The sequence below is a fragment of the Cheilinus undulatus genome, linkage group 21 (assembly GCF_018320785.1).
Source record: "Cheilinus undulatus linkage group 21, ASM1832078v1, whole genome shotgun sequence".
Lineage (NCBI taxonomy): Eukaryota > Metazoa > Chordata > Actinopteri > Labriformes > Labridae > Cheilinus > Cheilinus undulatus.
The window spans coordinates 7,705,008-7,729,816 of NC_054885.1; the positions used below are offsets into that span (position 1 = coordinate 7,705,008).

Here is a 24,809-nt window from a genome sequence, read left to right on the forward strand (position 1 = left end):
AAAAGGAGGGAGATGCAGAAAAGAGAGGAGGAAGATGCAGAGCAAAAGAGGAGAGAGATAAGGAGAGAAGAGAATGATGCAGAAAGAGAGAAGAGGGAGAAGCAGAAAGAAAAAGGAGGAAGATGCAAATAGAAAGGGAGATGCAGTGAGGAGGGTTAGATGCAAAGAAATTGCAGGGTGATGCAGAAAGAGAAAAGAGGGGGTGTAATAAAAGAGAACTGCAGAGAGAAGGAAGATATTTAAGAAAAGATGGAAATACAAAGAGAAAAGGGAGGTGCAGAAAGAGAGAGCTGGAAGATTCACCGACAAAGGAGGGAGATGCATAGAAAGGAGTGATATGCAGAAAGAGAAAAAGAGAGATGCAGAGAGAAGTATATGCAGAAAGAAAAAGGGGGGATTAGAAAGAGAGAAGAGGTAGATGCAGAGAAAATATACCAATTATAATGCTTGTTTTTGTTATTCATATATTACAAATCTGTACATTGCTTTGGTAATGAAACTGATTATGTTTTCCATGCCAAAACAAGCCAATAGAATTGAACTGAATTGAGTGAAAGAAGCTGGAGATGCAGAAAGAGGACAGAGGCAAAGGGGACAGCGAGGCTCCCCTGTTTGGGAAATGTGGGCTGAAAAGTTTGGGAACCCCCTCTGAAAGGCAAAAAGCTGAGATTTTTTTTAATTGTTCAGTCTGAGTTTACCGTGTAAAGACAAATGTCTGAGTGTGCTTTATTCCAAAGTCTCAAAATGAAACCAAAACCATCTCCAAACAAAAACTTGGCATGAAACAAAGTGACACAAAAACACAAAGAAACGGTTAAAATAAAAGAAAAAGTGAAACTAAAACATGTTTGAGCAGACTTGTTTATTAACATTCGTCAGTATTAAAAGAGACTAAAGGAGGATGGAAAATGCCTTACAGGAACAAGATTAACCAGCTTTTGTTTCTGTTCTCATATTTCTAATTTAAAAGAATTCAGAAACAGTGTAGTTAAATCAACAAGCATAAAACACCTGAAAACTGTTAAAGAAACACTGTATGCACCTTTAAACTTAAATGTGATTTATCTTTTCCAGAAGTTCCAGTAGAATCAGTCCAGATGGACAGACATGCTTAACATGACACAGAACCAGCAGGGAGCTTACACCTGGTGTCAGGTTTAGGTGTACATTTAAATAGTGTCTAAAAACCAGTCAGTGGAAGAGTAATTTTAATTCAATAAAACCTACACAGACTGGAAACATCCCCGCAGTACTAACCATGAATCATGACAGAGATATTTTCACCCAGCTGGCTCCGGTTATGACCCCATGATATTTAATATACACTCAGTACGTTTACATGCTGAAGGAGGAGGAAGACAGGAGCACATAGTTGATCGACTTTGGATATCACTAACTTAAGAGGCACTGGGTGCTTTACACTTGAGTATGTACGGCATGAATGGAGCTACAAGTTTGTCTATGCATCAGCAGGAAGAAAGTTCACAGTAACAGGGTGAAAGAGGCTATCACCTCCTACTGTAGTGGAGTTAAACATGCTCCTGTGGATGGACAGTTTCAGCTGCTGTGCACGCATACTGGGACGAGGACAGAAGTCTAGTTACATATCCTAACTGAGCTGTAACTTTAGCTCATTTTAATCTTGCATGTAAACGTCCTGACTGTTTTCTTTGTACACTTTTGTTTGAGTAAAGTTGAACAGTTCCATGAATGCTTTTGGGCACACTCACTCTATACAGTCTGCACCGTACCCGAGCATGCTTGACTCTCAGAGTCCAGTTTGTTTGACTAATGTGAGAGCCACAAACCGCACTCAAGCGTGGCATGCTTTCTTGGCTTTTGCACAGTGCTATGGCTTAAGCTTACATGGAATCATGGGGGTGCAATGTGCATGAGATGCATAATCGATACGACCACTTCTTTTGGCATGAATTTTGCATGCGTGTCTTACCAAAACGACTCAATATCTGTAAAATGCATGATAAATTACAATGTGGGCTGGGCTTTGATCAATGTGAGGGGGGTAATCATGCTTTAGCACAGTACAGAATGACTTGGCCTAGTGTGAGTACACTCTTAGCTCCACTTTTAAGACAGATTTGAATCAGATTATCAGCGTACAAGGTTTCAGACTGAAGAGAAAGCTAACTGGCTGTAGTTTCAACTTTACAGGAAGAGGACACTAGAATAGAATTAAGGCACAAAAGCGTGCTGTCATCTTGAAAGAATCCTGGCATAGACACTGGATATTATTTGGTCATAAATAATCTTATAAAAGATATCAGGAGCCTAAAACGACATGCAATCTCTATGAGTCAAAAACAGACTGACCTGGGTCTGAGGAGAGCTGAAAAATCTAGGGGGATTTAAGGCAGAAAGGGAAACAGCACATCTCTACATTCTTACCCTTTAAAATAGAGCATTTACTCTGCAGCAGGTTGATAAAACTGAGCTAAAGTTAGGAGCCACGGCTGTTTCAGTCTCTTTGAAATGTTTTAAACATTCATAAAGGGTTCTTTCTGTTCAGCTCTGTGACGCAGAACAAGAACAAAGCTCCAATCAGGAGGTTCAGTCTGATTTTATTCACAATGAAACAAGTTATTTACTTCATATCTTAACTTCACATCTTAACTTCACATTTTAGAGGTTATAGACTTGAACCTCCACATGTTAAAGCTATAAGCTTCAGTTCACCAGCTCAGAGTTTTCTAGCAGGGGTCACCTCTGAGGACAGGTGACTCTTGTGTGTCCTGGCATGCTGCAGATTCCACAGGTACGAGCTTTCTTAGCAGCAGGAGCTTTGTTAGTAAAGTTGTCTCCGATGGTCTTTCTCCCCTTCTTTACTCGATCTTCATTAAACCCACCAAAACCTCCTGAAACACACAGCAGAGGAATCATGAGAGCTAGTTCAATGTGACAAACCTTTTCATGGTATTCTAATGTTTTTAGATGCACCTGTGTTTAGCTAAGGCACTGTTATTATTCACAAGCTCTCTGCTAACAGAGCTCAATTATTCTGTTTTAATTCATATTATGAGTCAAAGATGTAAAGATATAATGTGGGATTCTGACCTGAAGGTGGGATGTTCTCGTCAGCCCACAGGAAGAACCCACACTGTTGCCCTCGTGGTTTTCCGCAGGTGTGAAACATTCTCCCTTTGTTTGGTCCATCTTTCTGCACTGTCCTCATCACCGCTGTCTGGTTACAGTTACACATCGTCTGACCGCCATCCTCCCCTCCGTCTCCCCCTCCTGAGTTGGTCCTGAACCCAACAGAGGGCCTGGGGGGCCGCGAGTTCTGTGGTGTCTGCAAGGGGGCCACTCTGCTCATTGGCGGCTCCTGCTGGCTCTGCTCGTCGGCCCACAGGAAGAAGTTGCAGGTGCTGGCGTTGCACTTGTAGAACTGGCGCCCCTGGTTAGGGCCGTCTTTGCGCACAGTGAGGAGGACGGCACTCTGCCCACAGTTACACACGATGGCGTCGTTACTGGCATCCATGCCGCCGCCACGTGGTGGAGGTCTCGGCTGGGGCATCCAGGTGGGGACAGGGGGGAGAGAAGGTCGAGGATTTGGAGGAGGAGGTGGGTCATATCCACCTCCTCCACCTCCTCCTCCTCCCTCTCCTCCACTTCCACCTGCTCTCAGGTATTTCAGGTCCAGCACCTCTCTGAGAGTCTCGTCACAGCCGCCGATGCAGCCAACAAACTCCAGAGGCATGATGGGAGGGAGGCTGCCTCTGCGGAACTTAAACTTCAACCTGAACAAAAAAGGACACAATTCAGAGTCGGTGTGCTACCATGAGACACAGACTTAAACTTCTTTCGCACAGGATTAGTATTACCTAGGGACTTCTGCAATAATTGTGCGGAAAGTCTATATTTTTAATGACATGCAAACTGACCATATCTGTAATTTATGTAGTGAAACTCTGGGGCAAATTACCGACCATATTTCACAGGTAATACTACTCCCATGCCAATCAACTTTTTTTTCTGCTCATTTTTCTGATGAAAAAAATAATAGGGACTGCGTGGGACACTGTTAACAAAGTTTTGTCACATATAGGTTATAAATATTGCTTTTCTTTTTGTGGCGATTTCACAGACATGACATCGCATAGAAAACTGCTGTGAGAGAAACCGGATCAAATGCTTCTTCAAAAGAAAAACTCATCATGGACAGTTGAAGTTGTGAGCAGACTGTTGTTGAATGTGGCTTCTGTTTTGCCATGGAAAAACAAGCTCCATATTCCATATGACTTGGGGAACAGTTGTGCTTGTGTTAGCTGCCATGTTTGTGAGCGGGAAGATCAGGTAGAGACACATAAGAATCATGTGACAGGTCATGCCCACAAAGTGATGACGTTTATTTTAACGTAGGAAGTGCTGCAAATACCTGTTGTCTCGTTTATAAAGATTTTTGTTATGTGTATTATTGTGTATTTTTACAAACCCATCACTGCAACAAAAAAGCGCTCTGAAACATGTTGAATGTGTGAAATGTTAGTGTAACTCTCCAGATTTTATATGCAAAGAGAATGACCGATTTATGTTATCTGGTTTCAAGTCTACCGCCAATCAAAAATGAATATGCAAATCGTAGTGCCGCACTACGCTGAGTTCTATATTAAGGGACATGGTGGTATACTAGTTAGAAAATAAATCTTGTTTGGCACTTGTTAGACTGACATGATAGTTCAAGATGCCAAGTTACAAGGGAGTCATAATGTGTCGTTTGTAAATGGGTGGGTTCTAATCGCTGGCTCCTTTTGTGAGTGACACCAAGCTGGCGTCCGATTCTTTTTTCCTTCTATTTTGGGTTTTTTTTTATCTTTATTTAGATAAGACAGCTGAAGAGAGACAAGATATATGGGAAGACATGCACCAAACAGCGTTGAGAACAGGAATCGATCTCGCAACCATTGCGTCAAATGACTGACTTTTTACCATGGCGATCCAAACCAAGCCATGCTGATGCACTTTTCCATCATCAGTTTGACTGTGCTGGGCTATGCCGAGCTGTACTAAGAATGGTTCCAAGCATGCCCACCCCGCCTCCAAGCATGCTGCCCATAGAAGAAGAGGAAGCTTTGACTTAGACACAATGGATGCTTCTTCTTCTTCTGATGGAACACAACAATGTTTAATGAAGCCCAACTATTTGATGTCATCAACTCAAAATGCAAAAGAGCCATTCGGGAGCCGAGAGACCAGCTGTTATTTCAGAGGAGCTGCAATTCCAATCTCTTGGAGCGAAGCTGGGTGGACATAGATAAAGCCATGCTTTCTGTTTATTAGCCAAACACACACCATGGTGGGATGGTCTTCAATGTGTGTCATCAATGGTGACCAGTGACCACACTACCAATCCAAACTGGATGAAGGCATCCAAAACCACCTCTGTATGAAGCTACCAGACACTGAACCATTTTAGCTTAAGGTAGGTAAGATGATGTCTCCGTGTTGACATGGTGGGTGGTGAGAGCAGGCATGGAGTGGGGTGGCTCTGGGACGCTGGAGATCACTGTTCAGCCCTCTGGAGGTGTCATGGGACTAACTGGACGAAACACTGATGAAGGAGGGTTCTCGCTTGACAACCCTGGTGAAATATGGGTTTCTTACTACCCATCAGTCCGTACAGTAGACTTGTGGAGGCAAACAGTAGTGGATCTGGGATTTCTTCACTGAGTGCTGATCCTCTTTATAGGGCACAAGTATCTTGTGTTTTATTCAGAATCCAGTGACACATTGAGGTCTATCCACACAAAGAATTAAGGATCACTACTTGGCATCTGAATGACCAAACCAGATACAAATTCCTCTAGGTGTCGTGTTACGGGGTGTCTGTTGAAGGTAGCACAAGTTTGAAATTGCGACTAAATCTTGAGCAGTAAAATAATCCTAATGACACCAGACTCTTGAGGATTATTTGGACTAATAATCAGTTGTGACAAGCTTTGATTTGGGCAATCAAAACAAACGCTGTTTCTCCTTTTCTGCATGGGGGAAATTCGTTCAAGCAACTTCTATGCCTATAACTGATTATGGTGATATTCTTTATGTGCACGCTACATCATCCTGAAGACGTTGGACTTGGTGTACCATGCTGCCTTGAGATATTTCTCCTGTTCAGGTCGATGCACACATCACTGAACCTTGTATAAGAAAGTTGAAATGCCTTATACAACAAAAGAATGAACTAGTACATCTTTATAAATCCATTCTACATGAATGACCTTCTTTTTTATGTTTTCTCCTTACTTCAAACACTTTGGTCTCAAGATTCATCACATATGAGATTCCTCGAACTTGCTCTGTCTTTGGTAAAAGAGCTTGAATTTTCTTCCAACTGTGTCGGTGATATAAAGTTCTAGTAGAACAGAAAGTCTCTCTGTAAAGCAGCCGTGTGTCAAACACAGAATTCCTGTGAGCAAACATGCTGTCTCCTCTGACCCTCTGGCTGAAATCTGATTAAAAATCAGTCGTTCTCGTTTAGATAAAAGGACGGACATCAACTTTCTAAAAGCTGGGTTGCTACGGTAACAGATGCTGGTGTGCAGCTCGGTGCTTGTGGCCTATATCTGGACCGAGCTGAAACACGTGCTCGAGGGGTGAACGCCCACCTGAGACCAGCAAGAATTTAGACAAGTTTCAGATAAAACTGAAAACACACTAACAGATGTGTCTGTTTATGTTTGATTATTTATTAGTTTGTTTATTTTTTATGTGCTTATAAGAGTTTAGGACAGCTGAGAGTGCAAATACATGATTCTAATTAATCAAATAAATGTCAGCAGTGGTTATGTGTTCAAACAGCAGATCTCTGTGTGTTCTCAGAGTAATGCTCTGTGTCACACTGAGCAGCGTATATTATGTTTTCAGGTTTTTGTGTGAATGTAGTGAACAAATGATATACTGGGTGCTATTGCTTGTGTGTTAGAGCTGGGCAATATAACATGGTTTTAGCTGTATCAGTACATTTCTATATGAAATGCCAGTGCCAGGTCAGTTATGGGATCATATGCTGGTTCGGTTACCTGACACTCCAGATGGATTTGTTTCACACATCCATCTGGAAAACCTCTCGTAGACAGCGTTTGGGAAAGGGCAGAGCATTTGAAGAAAAAACTCTGAGGGTGATTGGATGAACGTTCTGTCTGTCAGATCTTTACAGGCCTATCAGGGCAAAAAACACGATGTAGCTGCTACCGAGGAGTAAACTCCATAGAGGACTGCACAATGTGAACCATGGTGACTGCAGACATGTCAGTACACGACTTTTGTCATTTTTGAATAGAAAACAACTCACTGCTGTTCCTTGTTCTTCTTTTAACGAAGAAATGTAAAGTTCTGATAAAACTGGTGCTTTAGCAGCATCCACGCTTATGTCTTCCGCCATATCTGAACTGGCATCTTGTTGCTTGGTGCGTCACGACTCCACCGCGCCCGAAAGTACTGCCCCTCGTCGCTGATTGGTCCTGTCACTTAGTAACTGGGCCCAAATGGTTCAGAAGGGAGTTTTGCAAGATAGATCTGCCAGTGAGAAACACAGAAACGGGTGTATCCGTCTGCTTTGCAAGGTTACCGGTCGGCACTTTGCCACGTCAACTTTGGTCCTATTCTGCCTCCACATCGCCGCGCTGTGAAAGCAGAGTGAGTCAAAGATATTACCGCTGCTAATACATTTTAAAGACTATACATGGACCAGTAGAAGTAGAGAACACCGACAACACGTATTTAAGAGGTCTGCTCAGACTCTGTTGCAACATCTCTTCCTGTGTTTACATGAGCCAGTCTGTAGTCCTTCAGTGACGAAGACAAGTGGGGATTTTGCACAAGTAACCACTGCACCTGCTTTTTATTAAAAACAGTGTGATAACACTCTTCATAAATCGAAAACATGATCTATTGCTCTAAAATGCATGAATTTGTATTTTATGTTGTGTGTAAATCAGGATATAAGATTGTTTTCTGAGTTGCTTTTCATTTTGCATGTTGTTTTTGTTTCCCCCTCTTTTGTCTCATGTTTAAAATATCACAGGCTGTACCAACTATCACCGATAGTTCTAAACAACACCAGGTAGAAGAAAGGATTGATTGATTCAAATGTATATTTGAATAAAAAAGGCAGAAGTTGCACCAATGTCAGTTAAAGGAGAATGTTATAATAGTAAATGAGGGGTATCTAGAATTGTACATCTGGGAATTAGTGAACCGAACCCCATACCAAACTGTGACCCCTGTACGAGCCGAGCCATGACCTCTGTGAACTGTTTACTTGAGGCACATTAAGAGTTTAGCAAATGTTGTCAACATGATATACAAAAATGTTCTTTACAACTTCAGCCATGTTTATCAGTAGTTTTAAATAAAAGCATCTTCAGGGTACACATAAACTGTGTGTTGTTGTGTCTGTAGTGTACCAGAGGAGATCAGGATCACAGAGGGAGTATTTATAACACAGAGAGGTAAAAACAGACTCATTTCTAACATTATGTCTCCTCAATGATTAAATATGACAAACAGGAGCTAAAAAAGGAGCCTTTGTTTAGTGATTCACTGACCATCACTTCTTTAAAAAAAACAGAGGCATGTTTAGTTTGTGCTCTTTGGCGACATCTGTGGGGAGAAGGTGTAACTGCAGGCGTGGTCTTACCTCACTCACACAGAGATAAAGCGTCCTTGAGTGTCTTTTTTTGGATTTTACTCTTGATGTCAAAGTTTTACAGCCTTTGCTGAATTAAAGTCAGAGCTCAGCAGAGAATAAACTGATTTTTTATAACATGCTTCTTTATTTTCTGAGTGAACCAATCACAGCTGGCTGTTATTTTTAGGATCCCAACGCTCATCATGAAGATAAAACAATCAAAACTTACATGTGAACAGGGCGGGGCTCACAGGTTGGACAAATGCTCTCGTCTCTGCCGACCTCCAGCACTGAATCAGGAAACCACACGGCTGTTTTACACGCTGGATAGCCCACACAGGTCAGAAACTTACTGCAGGGTGGAGACGCACAGAGTCAGGTTAGAGTCAGCAGACATGAATGTGGCTCACATCTGGTCTAGCCTGAAGACCCAACACCACCTCTGTAGTGACAAATCAAGACCCAAAGTTCCAAACATTTCAACATCTGAACTAGAATTACAGGATGTAGACCGATATATTATTATAAATAACAGCAGAAAAGTTAATTTCTGCCTATAGCATAATCAAGTGTCAAACAAAGACAGGAAAAGAGACAATATGTAAAAATTGCAACATTACAGAAGATAACATGCACATTTTGGTTGTTTTCTAGAGATCTCAACATATTATCGTGGACGTTGTTGTCACAGGATAATGGGACAAGTACGTTGAGATCTTGAGAAAACAACTAAATGTGCTTGCTATCACGTCAAAACAGAGTAAAACAAAACATATGGATCCAAGCCTGCTTAGGAATTTTGTACATCTTGCACTTTTTGCCACATTCTTTCCCAGGCACACATTCCTGACCCACTAAAAGCATCTCCACCACCCTCTTTTGATTCCAATCCACCCGTTGAGTACCACTGGTTAAAAGTGTCATCAGAATTTCTGTATCTGGTTTAAAGTCTTAAAATGAACTAAAGATCAGTCAAAACCGCTTTAAGATGTTCTATGTCTCACCTGTTCCCTTCCCTCTTCTTCTTCAACACCATGTCCCGTCCACAGTTAGGACACTTCCTGACTGGCAGAGGGATCTCCATGTCCTGCTGCTCCGCCTCGGTGATCGCCTGAGCTTCTCCCAGGTAGGGCACCAGAGCTTCGTCTAACCTGAAACAGCAGCAGAGGTGATTCTGAGGATGATGAGGCTCACAGACCAAACAGCAGAAATCTTTAGAACAAACTGACTCACTTCTTGGCTTTGCGGGCTGACTCGATGAAGACGGTTTTATACTTCTGAATGTAATGTTGGAGCACGGTCTGCTTGTCCTTCCTGCCCTCTGATACCAGCTTTAGATCCGCCTCCAGCTCAGCACGCAGGTTTGGTTTAGACATCTCATAACCCATGGAGTTATACCCTAAACACACAAAGACACGTGCGTTATTACTGCTTTTTAAAGGTTTATTTTAGGGCTTTTTATGCTTTTATTGACAGCAGAGGACAGTGGACAGAATTGGAAACAGGGATGAGAGAGCTGGGGAGAGACGTGTGGAAAACTGCCACAGGCTGGACCTGAACCTGAGCTGTTGATGTTGTTCTGCACTCTATTCATTTGGGATCGTTAAGCATCCACAAAAACCTCCTCATACAGATCAGCTGTTGCAGCCTAACCCTTTTATTGTTGAACGACACATTTCAAACCATAAATTGTGTAATGACTGAAATGTACAGTTAAATTATACGATCAGGCACTTGCGGTGCATGGATGCACATTTGGGCAGCAGAGTTAAACGGATATTTCTGATTGTTTGAAGTATCCACAAATGTTTCCCTCCTTCATTCTTTCCACTGAGTCTCTATCTGACGATGAATATGAATACTCCAGTTCATAAATAAATCTCCTCTTATCCACAGTAAGCGTGACGTCACTTGAGTAAATACGCTCATTAGTTTTGTTTTAACTTCTTTATTCCTCTGCTGAAGCCTGCGGACCCAAACAGCTGACCACATACGCTGAGGTGAAAGAGCACGTAACCGAAGGTCACATTACAGCGGCCTTCTGGGTGAAAAACGTTGCACTTTTATAATTAGTTGTGTAAATTCTATGCATACTTTTTATTAATGTATCATCACAACTATGTTTGTTTTATGTACTTAAGTTCCTTTGTCATAAATCAATTTAATTTATTTAATTCTGAATATTATCATTATTTCCCCTTTCCTTTTTCCTCTTATATGTTTGCCCTTTTTGTACTATTTTTATTATTTATTTATTTATTTATTTTATTTTCCTATTTTTATTTTGTTTTTTTGAAACATGCAAAAACTGTTTATTTCATCAGTGGATTTGATTTGTATATTTTGCAATTGCTAATAAAACAAAGATACAGCGTATAGTTGAGCCAGCATGTTTTTGTGCCCTGTTTTACTTTAAACTTGGTAAATTACAGAGAAATTATACTCGTGTACGGCGCTATATAGCCTAGCTTCTCGCAGCAATTTCTTATTTAAGGGGAAACACATCAAAATCTCTGGAGGCTAATACTCTCTACTCTCGCCAAGTACCTCATACAACCTGACTTTTAAAAAATCTGACATATTCTTTTAAAATAAATAAGTTAAGCTAAATAAATCCAATTTACACATAAGGTTAAAAGTACAACTGAAAGAAAAGCACGATTCACAACCTGTAATGTGTCAACACTTTGTTCACAATCTCCTACGCTGCCTCTATTATTTTTCAATCAGAAAATGGTGCCCAAAAAGCAGCAGGGGCCATGAAAATACCACTCAAGATTACAGAGATGCCAATTTATATGGGATTAGTATTATCTGTGGACATCTGTTTGTGCTGAAATATGGTCAGTAATATGCCCCAGGATTTTCACTCTGCATATTACAGACATGGTCTGAAAAACAGACATCCTGTGCAAAAAGTGGTGCCAAAGTAATACTAATCCCGTGTAAATAGGGCATATAACCTATGTACGATTAAGTTTTGCGTTCTGGATTTTGTGTAGAAATGGACAGTATTATTGGCACGATATAAGCTTAGTTAATTATTGCAATCTGCAGATTGGAAAATTTCACAACCGATTTACAATGGATATGTTGGCTTGTAACAACTGCAAAAATTGGCTTTATGTGCTTATACATTTGCATAGTTTTAGTGTGTGTATATCCATATCTATATATCTAGATAGATATTGGCCTAGGTGTTCGCTATCAGGCTAGTCGAACATAGTCGGCCCTAAATGTAGATGGGCCTTACTTATGGTATGTTTATAAACACTGATGACATGTTTGAGTGTCAGAAAACAAGAAAGTCTATTAACTCACTGCATACTAGAACATTTTTGTGTGTGAGCACATTTGTGTGTCTTTACCCTCCACCAGTCCCATGCCGAGCTCTCCGGGTAGAAACCTCTGATCAGCCGTCAGACCCACGTACATCCGACTCTTTATGGTCTCGATGTGCTCTGCGTGAGTGGCATCTGTGCCTGTAAAGATAAACAATAACAATAAACAGCATTAACATACTAAAACAGACAATGAGACTGTCCTTTGTGTCTGAATCCTTTTTAGAGACTCTTTCACTATGTTTGTGTTTTTACTGCTCTCTCTCTATAATGTCCTCATCTCATTTATCTGACCTTTATATAAAACAAATAATTAAATATCAATCAAAACATAACCAGGATTTTTTTTTTACTAAAAATGAGTAAAGTTGATCAAGGTTTGATAAAGCTGTGATGTAAATCTGACTGAGTGAGAATTCTGCCTGATAATGATAATTTACAACTTAAAGAAAAGCTTTTACGAGAGCGTGTTCCTGTTGCGTACCGATGCCGTGTTTCTCCATCAGTGAGATGAGGTCGGCTTCAGTCAGCAGCTGAGGAGGACTCGTCTGACCATCCAACATCTTGATCGCAGACGGCTGAAACTGAGATCCCTGCTCGTATACGGGAATCAGCTGTAGGAGACAAAACGAGCCAGGTCAAGTTTATCTGCAGTACAACGTTCATACAGAAAGTGATAGAGAGCGCTTTAAAGCAAGGGTGTCAAACTGAGGGTGACTGACAATATCCTTGTTAAGTCATAAGAATTAGAGAGAGTAAAGAGTTAAAATAATTTCATAAAAAGTCAGGAATGTGGTAAAAGAAATTTGTGTTTTCATTTCATATTTTCTAATTTGTATCTCACAATTATGACTTAAAGTTATGTTTTTACTTTTTACATCATATTTTGACCATTTAATTCACGCTTTTAATTTTCAAGTCGTATTTTGATGTTTTAAATTCATGAATTTGATTTTTATTTTGCCTTTTCACATTTTCAACCCCTAAGTTTGAAACTGAATCCCAAATATTAATCTTTTCAATTTAAAATCTTAAAATTTGATCTCATCTTTGGACATTTATAATTCAGTATTTTTAATTTTGTCTCATAATTTGACATTAAAAACTCATGATTTAGAATTTTATCTTATATTTTGACCACTAAAACTCTTGATTTTATCACGTATTTTTTAGATTTTTATTTCTCATATCTTGACCCTTTCAACTCCTTAATTTAACTTTTAATCCCAAATATTGACCTTTTGGATTCAAATTTATTTTATTTGTCTCACCTTTGGACCTTTTAAACTCTTGGTTTTGAATTTGATCTCATATTATGACCTTTGAAAGTCATAATTCAAAATTTTATCTGAATTCTATCTCATATCTTGACCTTGTAAAGTCATGATTTTCCATTTTATCTCATATTTTTACACTTAAAATTCCTAATTTTGAATTTTATTTAGTAACTGTTAAAAATCATGATTTTAACCTTTGATTTTTTAATCTAAAAATAATTTATCACCAATTTTATGTTTTCCCCCTATAATTTGTTACTGGTGAGATGAGGTTAACAGTCTATGGGAAAATTTGACCCAGTTAGGCCCTCAGGTTTGACCCAAATTCAGAATTCGGCCCCTGCTGTGACTCAGTCTAACATCCCTGCTTTAAAGAGTTAAAACAAATCATTTCTTTCATTATGAACATTTAAAGACATTTTAAATGTGAATCAGTGTTCCAAGACATTGATAGTACTTGGGTGGGCCACCGGGGTGTATTTGCTGACCTTTTGTTTTATAGAAATCCCTTCTGCAGATGTACTGAATGAGGTCTTGTGTAAAGATGAAGTTTTCATACACTGTCTCAACAGCTTCTTGCTGCAGAAATCATCCTGTGCTCATGCACTCAAGGACAGCGGCTGCGACAGAGTACTTCAACAACAAAAAGCCTCTACACATGCAGCTCAACTGCTTTTATTATGGAATACAGAGTGCAACTTGCGTTAATTTGGAGAGAATTATCAACAGTTTTAAGTACCTATCATTTTTGGCAAAAAAAAGCCCTTCAGGCATCTGCTGGGAAGCTGGAGCTCTGTCAGCATGACGATGATTTAAAAAAATGGATCCAAATCCACAAAGGAATGGTTTTTACCAGAAAAGGATAAAAGTTTTGGACTAGTCCAGCCAGAGCCCAGCCCTGAGTCCTGCTGGAAATCTGTGGGCTGACTTGAGGAGGGCTGTACACAGGATAATCTGACAGATTTTGGGAAGAGAGGGTAATTTTTGCTGTGTTGAGATGGGTCACTCTCACAGACTCCTTCCCTAAAAGACTGAATGCAGTAATAGAATAGAATAATAGTATAGAAGTATGGTCTGAACTGGTGTGTTTATTTATACAACTATGTTTTCTTATCTTTTATTAATTCTTCCAGAAGGTTTATGTTGTTATTTTTCTGTTGAAAAGTATTTGTTATAAGTTACAATAAAGGTGGGAAAAGTTCAGAAATTATATAAGTAGTCATTATTTTCCTGAAGGTGTGAAAATGACCTCAGCAAAGTATGTAGAGTTTCTGACTGTCCACTTTCTTCCATGGTACAAAAAGAAGAACAGTGCCTTCTGTAGCAAATTTATCTTTATGCATGACAATGCTCCATCTCATGCTGCAAAGAATACCTCTGTGTCATTGGCTGCCACGGGTATAAAAGGAGAGAAACTCATGGTGTTGCCCCCATCCTCCCCTGACCCCAACCCCACTGAGAACCTTTGGAGCATCCTCAAGCAAAAGATCTATGAGAGTGGGAGACAGTTCACATCAAAACAGCAGCTCTGGGAGGATATTCTGACATTGACTGTATAGGAATATCAGAGAAAAATATCATTTGCATAATAATTTGTAATGCGGTGTTGTCTCCTTTTAGGCTCCTTCACAAAACTAAACTGACTTTTCCTCAGAGTTTTGACTGTCAAACATCTATTTTTAGCTTTTTATTGTCCTATCTTTCTCATAAAAGACGTTGCCATTAAACATTTGAAGTCATATTTAGCAGTTGATTTGGTTGAACTTATTTGAATGAAAAAGTACCAAAAAAGTTAAATACACAGGCTTCTTTAAAATAATCCACAGGATCAGCTGGCAGTAGAGTAATTCTTTGAGGTAAATCCATAGAGCTTTAAACCCTCTCTTCTCACCTTGGTGCTCCACCTGTCGTACGGGTAAACGTCCAGGTAGTTCCTCTCAAGGATCATGAGTCCTGAAGCAGAGAACTTCTCCTGAGCAATGTTGATGTCCACCACCGTCTCCTGCCCCAAAGCATCCTGGGAAACACAGGCCAGGAAGTGTCTGACGATAAACTCGTACAGACGTCCTTCATTTCCCTGAAAACAGAAGAAACATGACCTCTTGATAATTTATCTTTATCTACAAAGCCATGAAAGGAAAAATTAAGAAATCCTAAAAAGCTCTTTGTGTTTCATTTTCATCTTAAAAAAATAAACACAGGGCAAATGTTTGACATCAAAGTCCCGCCTCCCTCACACCTACCTGCAGAGAGCTGGTGAACTTGGTGGGATGGATCGGGGGATGGGCCTGGTCAGACTTCTTGCCCTGGCGAGGGTTCGGACCTCCAGGCTGGTCGAGGACTCGCTGGGCGAACGTACCCCAGTCTTGACTGTGAGTCTGCTGCTCCACCAGAGGGCGCAGTGGCAGATTGGAGGGGAACATGTTGGTCTCTGTGCGAGGGTAGCTGATAAACCTGAAGAGGAGGAAATCACAGGTAATCCTCACGGAGATAGCACTTGTAACTACTTGTTGTGTACGACAGCGCCGGTCTGGAAGGCATTTTAATGATCACATTCAGAGAAAAAATGTCACACAGCCACTATTCTTTGCTGCTGCAGCGGGGCCTTTGCTTCTTCTTCACTGGTTCAAAAACAGTAGCTTGTGTATGCAGGGTTTTCCAGCAGCGAAGAAGAATTGATTTATATGACAGTTAGCATGACTAAATGTGGCAAAATAGTAAAGGTAAGCCAAACGGTGTCGAATCAGTGCATAAACTCGCTGATACCAATACCTGCATTTTAAGCAGACTCAGATGTATTTCTGATACTGCTATCAGAATCAGCACAACTCTAGTAAAAGGTAAATAAATTTACATCATTTGATCGAGGCATCTTTAACAGCCCATGCTGCTGTCACAGTCAGCAGGCAGCAGCAGATGCTGAGCTGACACTGCAGTTATGAAGGCCACCACAAGATGGCAGTGCCCTCAAACTGGCTGATTCATCTTTAAAAAACAAGAAAGGGGGCTAAAAGTGAGCTATCTGAGAAACCTGTTCAGATGAAAACAGAGCATTAAATAAAAATGTGACCATATAAATTATAAATACTCTGATCACTACTAGCATTTAGCTCTACAGTAGGATGAATACACAAGCCTGTGGTGGGAAAGACAGAGGCTTTTATCACAACAGAAACACTGACAGTATGGATGCATACATCCTCTCACACACTCACCCCTGTGTGTAGAGTTTCTCTGCGATTTTCATCGTCTCTTTAGCACTTATTTTTAACTTCCGAGACGCCAGTTTCTCCAGCTCCTGTGAAGGCAGAGGGACGATCAGAGTGTTTAAAGCTTAGAGTGTTTACGTGTGTGTCAGGATGTTGTGTAGGCCCGTCCTTGGTGTGTATTTTCTTACCACGGTGTCTAACGGCAGCGGTCTCCACTTGCTCTTTGGTTTGCTGGTTACCGCGGTGACGGTTGCTATGGGATCCTGCCAATGAATGAAAAGATGTTCTCATGTGTGTTTTTTTACACGTGATGTTTATCCCGCTTTATTCAGCAACATGTTCACATTAACTGCAGAGGTTACACAAGCACACGGAGTCTATTCTGTTCATCCATGTGGGCAGAAACGATCAGAACATTTTTACATTTATGTTGAATAAAACATTTTATTAATGACAATAACAAAAAGTAAACTCTGTGAGCATGTTCTTAGGACAGTGTGGGAAGATGTTCTGATGATGAGGAACATTATGGCTGTTTTTAGCTTTGTTTGACAGCAGAGTTTGAGAGGAAACACGGTAAAGATTGAAATAAAAGGTGGCAGCATATACCAATAATGATTTTACTCTGTGGGTGAAGGATGGGTAATTTACCTCAGAAATGTTTTATCTTGTACTACAGACTGACAGTAATCCACTAAGTTTAATGAATTTGAATAAGCAGAAAGTAAAGATTGTTTTAATATCAAGTTTCTGTTGATGATGAGCAAGAAAAGAGAGGATAGGAAAGGAGGTCGTCTTCTTATTGGTTTTTATTTTCTCTTAAAGTCCTTAAAAGTGATAAGAAAATATTGTTTGATTTGCTGTATGACAGGCCACTGTGTTATGAACCACTAGGCCAAATTTCAGTAATGAAAAACATCTCTAAGTTTACAAGTATAAGCTTAAAAATCATGAAAAATGAGGAATGGAAGGATGAGGATGAGGAAGGATTGTGTGGGCGTGTCTTTTGAATGAGCTGAGGCCACACCCACTCAGGAGAACTGCAACCCTTTAAATAAAAAAAAAAGCTTAGCTCTGTGCCTTAAATTTACAGTTTTCTGTTACAAATCTTTCAGTTATGATGCGTTTAATGACCTGTAGGCTACCGTGGATGATAGATCTGTGAAATTTACCCCACAGTGAACAAAAACACAGCATGCGGCTGGCTATGAACTTTCAATGAAGGCAGCAAATGTTTAAAACAGACTGTATTGAGATGAGATGACCTGCTAGGTGATTTTATTTCAGTCTAGCATTAGGGGGGCGGGGTTATTCTCCATCAAGACTGGTGATATCATGGGCTCAAATAAATCCAGCCAGGAAAAGGTGAACAACTTTCTAACAGTTTAAATTGAATTTCAGTCACATGTAGATCTCAGTGTTTTCACATGTTTACAGCAACCATATTCCAACATATCTGGTGTGTTAAGACACAAAGTTTAGATTTCACTTTATAGGGACTTTAAGGTTTATGTATCTTATGATGTCCACTGTGTAATTAAAGTTGTAGTCACTGTGCAGCACTTTGTTAAACATAATGTTTTTAAATTGTGCTATTAAAATAAAGTGGATTGGATTGAGAATGAAACAATGCTAAATCTGCCCATGAAAGGCAATTTCTATTAGGTGTTAGCATCAAGCAAACAAACACAGATCTACATGTTTTAATCATTTAAGAAATACAGCTAAATTAAAATCTACTGTCTCACGTGAATTAGAAATGTTAGTTCATGCTTTTATATCTTCACGTCTTGACTACCGTAAGTCCCCCTTTACCTGCCTTAATAAATCCTCTGTTGACAGTCTACAGTTGATATATAATGCTGCTTCTAGACTATTAACCAGGGCCAGTAGATCAACCCACATTACACCCATTTTCTATTCTCCACACTGGCTTCCAGTGAAACTCAGAAAATTACTTTAAGACCCTTGTTTTTGTTTATAAAGCCCTCTATAATCAGGCACCTGAATAAACAGCTGACCTGCTCCATTCCTACATCTCCAGCAGAACCCTCAGGTCCTCATATCAGGGTCTACTTGTTGTCCCTGGGGTCCAACTTAAAACCAAAAGGGTACTAATTCTGTCTTTTATTCTTGCACTTCGTATGTATTTTTGCTGTTTTATTATGTTGTTTTGTAAAGCACTTTGACTTGCTCTGTGAAAAGTGCTATATCAAAAAATACATACTTACATTCTAGTTCATCTCTAAGAATCCTGTCATTTTTTGTGAATTTCTGACAGTACTTCCTTTGAAATGCACATCCTTTACTGCCGATATATAAGGCCAATAAATAAGAGAAAAATGTTCATATCTGTCAATACAATCTACCTTACTCCCTATAAGTTCCACTAATAAACTGGCTTTAAATGCAGTCAGAAAAGTTCATATGCGCTGATACCAGCGCATCCCTATGGTGATTATTAAATTGTGTCATTTTTTGTTTTTGCTGATGTTTGGTTTATTCAAATATTTAGCTATTTAGACAATTACAGACAATAAAATCCACATTATAGGTTGTAAGTATATGTGAGCCCCAGTCTCTTTTTGAGCCTCTGCCAGAAAGAAAAAAGATTTAAACGATCTCCTCATGTGACTACTTTACATTCAGGAAAGTTCACAACATGCCGTTCCTGTGCAGCTCTTTTATATCCTCTCATTCTGACACAGAGAGTTTGCACCTCTGCTACCTACAGCTGAGCTCTTAGCCTGCTGCAGTTGTCAAACGGTGATGGTAAATGGACTTGAGCTTATGTATTTGAGATAAACAGGGACTTTACCTCCATACAGATCTGATAGAGCACTAGGCAGGCCGTGTGATGGAACAGACGGTTTCTCTTCCAGCTGAACTCAACAGTGTCCTCCGCCCATTCATGAAGAACTGAGAGAAACAAAGACAGAGACATGCACACACAGGGCGATGAAGAAGAGAGTAACTTTATCATACTACTATCTTTATTCAACCACCATGGTAGCTGGCTGTGCTATCAGCTAAATCATCCTGGTCTCATGTGTGCATGACAACCAAATGTGTGTTTAAATTAGTGATGATAGTGTTGATACCTATTTACTGGCCATCTTTATTAACATCTGTGTTCATTCTATGATCAGGTGAGTGTTTACCTTTGATTTTGTAGAAAGTCTCAGGTATGAAAGCCTGGATGGCTTTGAACCGCTCCACCACAAACCCCAGTGTGGGAAACTGACAGCTGCCATATGAGATCAGCTGATTGGACAGAGAGTTTGGAAAGATCTTCTGCAGGCGAAGCGTCTGGAATCGGGTGAAAGATGCACCTGCACAGGTGAGAAAATATGATCAGCCCTCAGCTTTATACTATGACTCTAAGGTCAAGAGTTGCAGGTTATGTGAACCATTTTACTGTGGAAGCATCACATAATCCATGAAGATCATGGTCCGTCTCTGTCAGCATGATGTTTCAGATTACTACACTGTTCCTGCTCACCTATCCGCAGGTCGAGCTCCTGGCGAACATCCACAGCATCACTGATGTTCACATCGGGCTCTGACAGAGTCTCACATGCTCTACGGATCGAGTTCTGAGTGATTTCAGAAAACTTTGCCCGAAATACATGGAGATTTGGCTTCACTGAAAAGAAACACACACACACAGACAATGCATATGTTTATATTTAGGTATCATATTTGTTAGCGGACACATGGCTGAGCGATAACGGTGCAGCTACAAAGATTTTGTTACTTTTTGGTGAAGACAAGATTCTATGTCAGAGAAGAGAGATCACAACATCTTCTGGTATGGAGACTAATTTTGCTATATCCTGTGTGGACTTATTTTTGGTCCACTTTGGTAATCAAACCCATGTTGCATGCAATAATCAAGCACAGTAATTGTGAGCGTTTTTGAACAGTTCTTTTAACCATAAGCACATTTAACTGGAGTTATCATTAAAGCCAATAGGAGTTCCCTCACTATCACTCATATTCCATCTTTGCATTCCCCAAAATAATGAAACATTTCCTTTAAAGAAAGACACACTCACCTGCTCTGCAGACATTGATTATTTCATAACCAATGTTTTCTCCCTCTCTGTCACAGTCAGTCCAGATGACTAAAGCCTGACACTGCCTCACTTCTTTCTCCAGAGTACGCTGTACAGAAAGAAAATTTTAAAAATCAGGCAAAATGAAGACTGACGGTGTCGTAAAGATCCTTGAAATACACTCAGATTATTCGTTATATTCATCTCGTTCTGATGAATATGAATACCTTGATCTGAATCATGTTATCTGGACAGTACTTCTCGACCTCGGCGTCAAACAGCAGCACAGGATTACAGCTGTGCCTTTACAGAAAAGATTCAAACACATAAAGTTATGATGCTGTGTGAAAAAGTTAAGATTAAAGCACAGACCCAATCATACCAACCATTTCTGAAATGGTGCTTTAAACTCCAGAGCCAGCAAATGTCCAGAGACTGATGTCATTGTTATCGCCACATCCTGCAGAGATAACATCAAATTGACATTATACACTAAAAAACACATACAGCAACTGTTTGTGTATTTGCTAAGATCTTACCTGACCAAAGAGATGATACTCATACTCATAGATTTTGTTGAACTTGGACATCCCCTCCCTCTGAAATACAAAAAAAAAAAAAAAAAAAAAATCAGAAACAAAACGATTAAAGAGAAACAGAAACAATGAGCTTTGATGATTCCACTCATTGAAAGCAAAATTTAGTTTTTGAAGAAAGTAATTAAAGACACAAATATACTTTTTCATAATGTACATTAATATTAACAGAAGTTAGGGTTGTAGAATATCGATTTTAAGATTTACTGCCCAGATCAAATGAGATATTTAGGGATGCACAACGTTGGATTTTTGCTGATATATGTTGTGCTGGTATTTTGCATATAGCAATATTTTTTCAAATCTATATTTTTGGGCTTTTTATGCCTTTATTTAAGGCGGAGGACAGTGGACAGAGTCACAGTGAGGGATAAGAGAGTGCAGGCGAGACATGCACGGAAGGAGCTGCAGGTCGCCTATGTACTTGGGGTGCAACCTCACCACTAGGCCATCTGCGCCCTCGTCTGATACGATATTTAAATGTAGCTCACACCTAAAACTTAAATCTTTAAAAGACACAACTTAGAGTCTGAGGATGAAGAAATTAACACATTCAAAGAGTAAGGAATAAGTGTAAGGAATGATGATGAATAAAGAAAAAGACTTAAGCCAATTTAGGTCTGTTGGTCTTACCTAAAACATCACTATCCTATTTGTTAATTCAGCCAACATTTACCGCTCATATAGGCAGATTTGTACAGCCAAAATATCGAATGAAGATATCAGTGGAAATTTTAACATCTGCAAATACCAATAAATCATTTTTTGAGCTAAAATCTACAGATACCGTTGTGCATCCCAAAAGATATCGGCAGAAAGTATTGTTTTGGTGATATAGTTAAGTGTTGCACAAACACATAAATGGCATGATGAGTCTTCTTGCTTGGTCATTAAGGAAAATTCAGACAGTAATGACAGCTTTGAGGTATTTCTCATCTCAATGCATGCACGTATTAAGTACCTTAAAAGTATAAAACCTGAAGTTTTACAGTACTGCTTTAAAAAAAAAATTAATATTTCCCAGAAAAAAAAAGTTTTTCCTTCTGAAAATAAAGGTACCTCTACACAGTGCAATAGTGGCACTAATGTAATCTTTAAGGCCTTTCTGCAGGCATTTTATTAACCTGTCAAGTACTACTTAATACAGAAATAATTGCATCCTTTTATGCAATTATGTAACTGCACTGCCTGACATCTGATAACAATTTCAATTAGATTAATCATGCAGCACGATTGCACTTGATGCTGACGTTGATTGTAGACCTTAATCATCAAAAGTTGTAGGTTAATACCAAAATTGCAGTTAAACTCCTGCAAAGTGTCTGAATAGCACATAGTAGGCATTATTTAGGAAAGTCAATGAAACTCAGCATTCAACCCACTTTTCCAGGTGTTCCCAACATATTTTGAGTACTTTGGCCATTGCTCTCTCGCTTGATTAAAAATATAACAGAAATGCATTACGTGTCTGTACTTTTGAAACACTGAATAATACTAAAATAATGGAGATAATAATGGGGTATAATGGGGATCTATTTATAACATGGTATATATGAGTTCATTTTTTTAAACTTTCTTTTTATTCAAGTTTTCTTTTTTTCCAACAATAAAGGACAAACAAGTAAGCATAAAAACAGACAAAAATAGAAAATATCAGTGAACAGACAGGTTGACAAGGGTGACATAGGCCATACATTAGTGCAAAGTGGAGTGCTCTTTCACACATACAAAGAGTTACATGTTAAAAAATATAATGTCCACCTTTCCCAGTATTTAGTATACTGTTCAGCCCGCAATCTTAGGTTGAAGGTCAGTTTCTCCATACATTGTATCTCGTTAACAATGGTAATCCAGTCATTCCTTGATGGCAAATTTATCTGCAGCCATTTCCGTGTAATGGTCTTCTTACTTGCAGCCAGGAGCACTTTATAAAGATAAATATCCCGGGCCAACCAGGATTTTACCCAAATACAATGTAATAAAAGAAAAGTCGACTTCTAAACCAAAAACTGACCGAATTCCTCCAGCAAATTCCTGCCAATAAGGTTGAATAAGGGGGCAGGCCCAGAGTATATGAAAATGATCTGCCATTGTCTGTCCACATTGTCTCCAACATTTATCCTGTCCCTGACAACCCTGCTGTTTAGATTTCAATTTGGGAGTCATAAAAAATCTTATTATGTTCTTCCAGCAGAATTCCCGCCAGGCTCTGGAATTGGTGGTCTTAGCTTGACCCTCCCATACAGTTTTCCAGACATCATCAGATATCTCCAGGCCAGACTCCCCCTCCCATTTCTGCTTAACCTGGAGAGTAGAATGATTCTTAGAGTTTTGTAGTCTTTTATAAATTTGTGATATTAAATGTTTACTGTCTTTAACCTTATATGCATCTGTAAATATACTGATCAAACTGATCCCCATTGTCTGTTTGATTTCCTTGTTGAAGTAGTCTCTGACCTGGAAATACCTGAACATATCCTCTCTACCCAGTCTGTATGATTTAGAGATGTAGGCAAAAGACTGCAGGCCGTCCTTATTGGCTATAGTGCAGACCTGATGGTTTAAACTCTGAGTCATATGTCACCCATTTCAATATTTTTGCATATTTCTCGAGATGGAGTTTTTTACAGGTGTTAAACCACACCTTGAGGGCAGCCCTGGTCCAGCAATTTATTTTATCCAGGTGAGGATTATGGTGTTGGCAGTCACCTGGTAAAGACAGTGCTGGTGTTTCAGATTGCATTGATTCCAAGTCTTTCCATTTAGCAAACTAGAGGTCTTAGCTGGGCAGTAATATAATAGTCCTCCACACATGATAGAGAAAGTCCACCCTCGTCTTTGGGTAACTGCAGGATCTTGTATTTAATTCGGGGCCTCTTACTATTCCAGACAAATCTTGATATGGTATATATGAATTCAAAAGGACATGTTGCTACATGTTGGACAAATCCAGACAGTGTGTAAGAGTTTGCCTGCAATTGTTATTTTTTACATATTTTCTTTATATTTCAGTATTGAGCTTACCCTCCTGGCTCTCCCGTTGGACAGGATCTCAGAGATCCCCTTAGCAGCGTCGTTCTTCTCGGCCACACACAGCACCCTGCTCACCCGGCTCATGCCGCTCTGACCCCGGTTGCGGTGCATCTCTGCCTGCTGAGCACAGTACGATCTCCCGCTGAGAATCTTCCGGAGAAGATCTGGCCGCTGTAGTCCCGATCGAAACAGATATGTCTTGAAAAAGTGTACTAACATACCTGCCCTGTCTGTCCGCTCTCATCTGACGCAGCTCGCGAGCTGCTGCCTCTGCGCTGTTAGCATGTTAGCTTACAGAGCCAACTGACGCCATGAATAAACACTTTAATAAAGAGTTAAAATAAAGTGTTCAGAGGCTCAGTGACTGCGATATGGGTTGACAGATTAAAAACAAAAAGTGACAGTCAGAATGAGCTACATAAAATTGTTTATATAAACTTTAATAAGCAAAACTATCGACCTCTTACCGAACCGCTAACTGTTTATACTTTGCCCGCCTGTCAAACACTGCCGTAAGAAGTCGTAAAATGACGTAAAGTCCTTGTACCAGAGAAATCCAACACGAATTTACACTTAAGATAACATATGGAACCAAAATAGTCAAACTATTGAGAAAATGGTCGTCTTTTTTACACGGTTTTACATTTTGGC

General features: G+C 39.7%; 1 protein-coding gene across 1 annotated transcript; it reads right to left on the reverse strand.

Annotated features, from left to right (window-relative positions):
* Positions 1–855: 855 nt before the first annotated feature.
* top3a (DNA topoisomerase III alpha) lies at positions 856–24,650 on the reverse strand. The gene is made up of 19 exons (XM_041817392.1): positions 24,150–24,650; positions 21,069–21,128; positions 20,916–20,989; positions 20,757–20,832; positions 20,530–20,638; positions 19,974–20,117; positions 19,633–19,803; positions 19,290–19,390; positions 16,660–16,734; positions 16,478–16,560; positions 15,506–15,716; positions 15,154–15,339; positions 12,470–12,599; positions 12,013–12,126; positions 9,878–10,043; positions 9,649–9,795; positions 8,874–8,996; positions 3,073–3,755; positions 856–2,873 (listed from the first exon to the last, which is right to left on the reverse strand). Exons 1-19 carry the CDS (start codon positions 24,375–24,377, stop codon positions 2,719–2,721), a joined length of 3,036 nt encoding a protein of 1,011 aa, XP_041673326.1. The 5' UTR covers positions 24,378–24,650; the 3' UTR covers positions 856–2,718.
* Between the last annotated feature and the right edge of the window lie 159 nt (positions 24,651–24,809).

Excerpts from the sequence above, each read along its gene's own strand:
- top3a (XM_041817392.1), bottom strand. The coding sequence starts at position 24,377 with ATGTTAGTACACTTTTTCAAGACATATCTGTTTCGATCGGGACTACAG. Across the intron at positions 10,044-12,012 it reads CGGCATGGGACTGGTGGAGG|GGTATAACTCCATGGGTTAT; the intron begins GTAAAGACACAC and ends TTGTGTGTTTAG. Across the intron at positions 8,997-9,648 it reads AAGAAGAGGGAAGGGAACAG|TAAGTTTCTGACCTGTGTGG; the intron begins GTGAGACATAGA and ends TCCACCCTGCAG.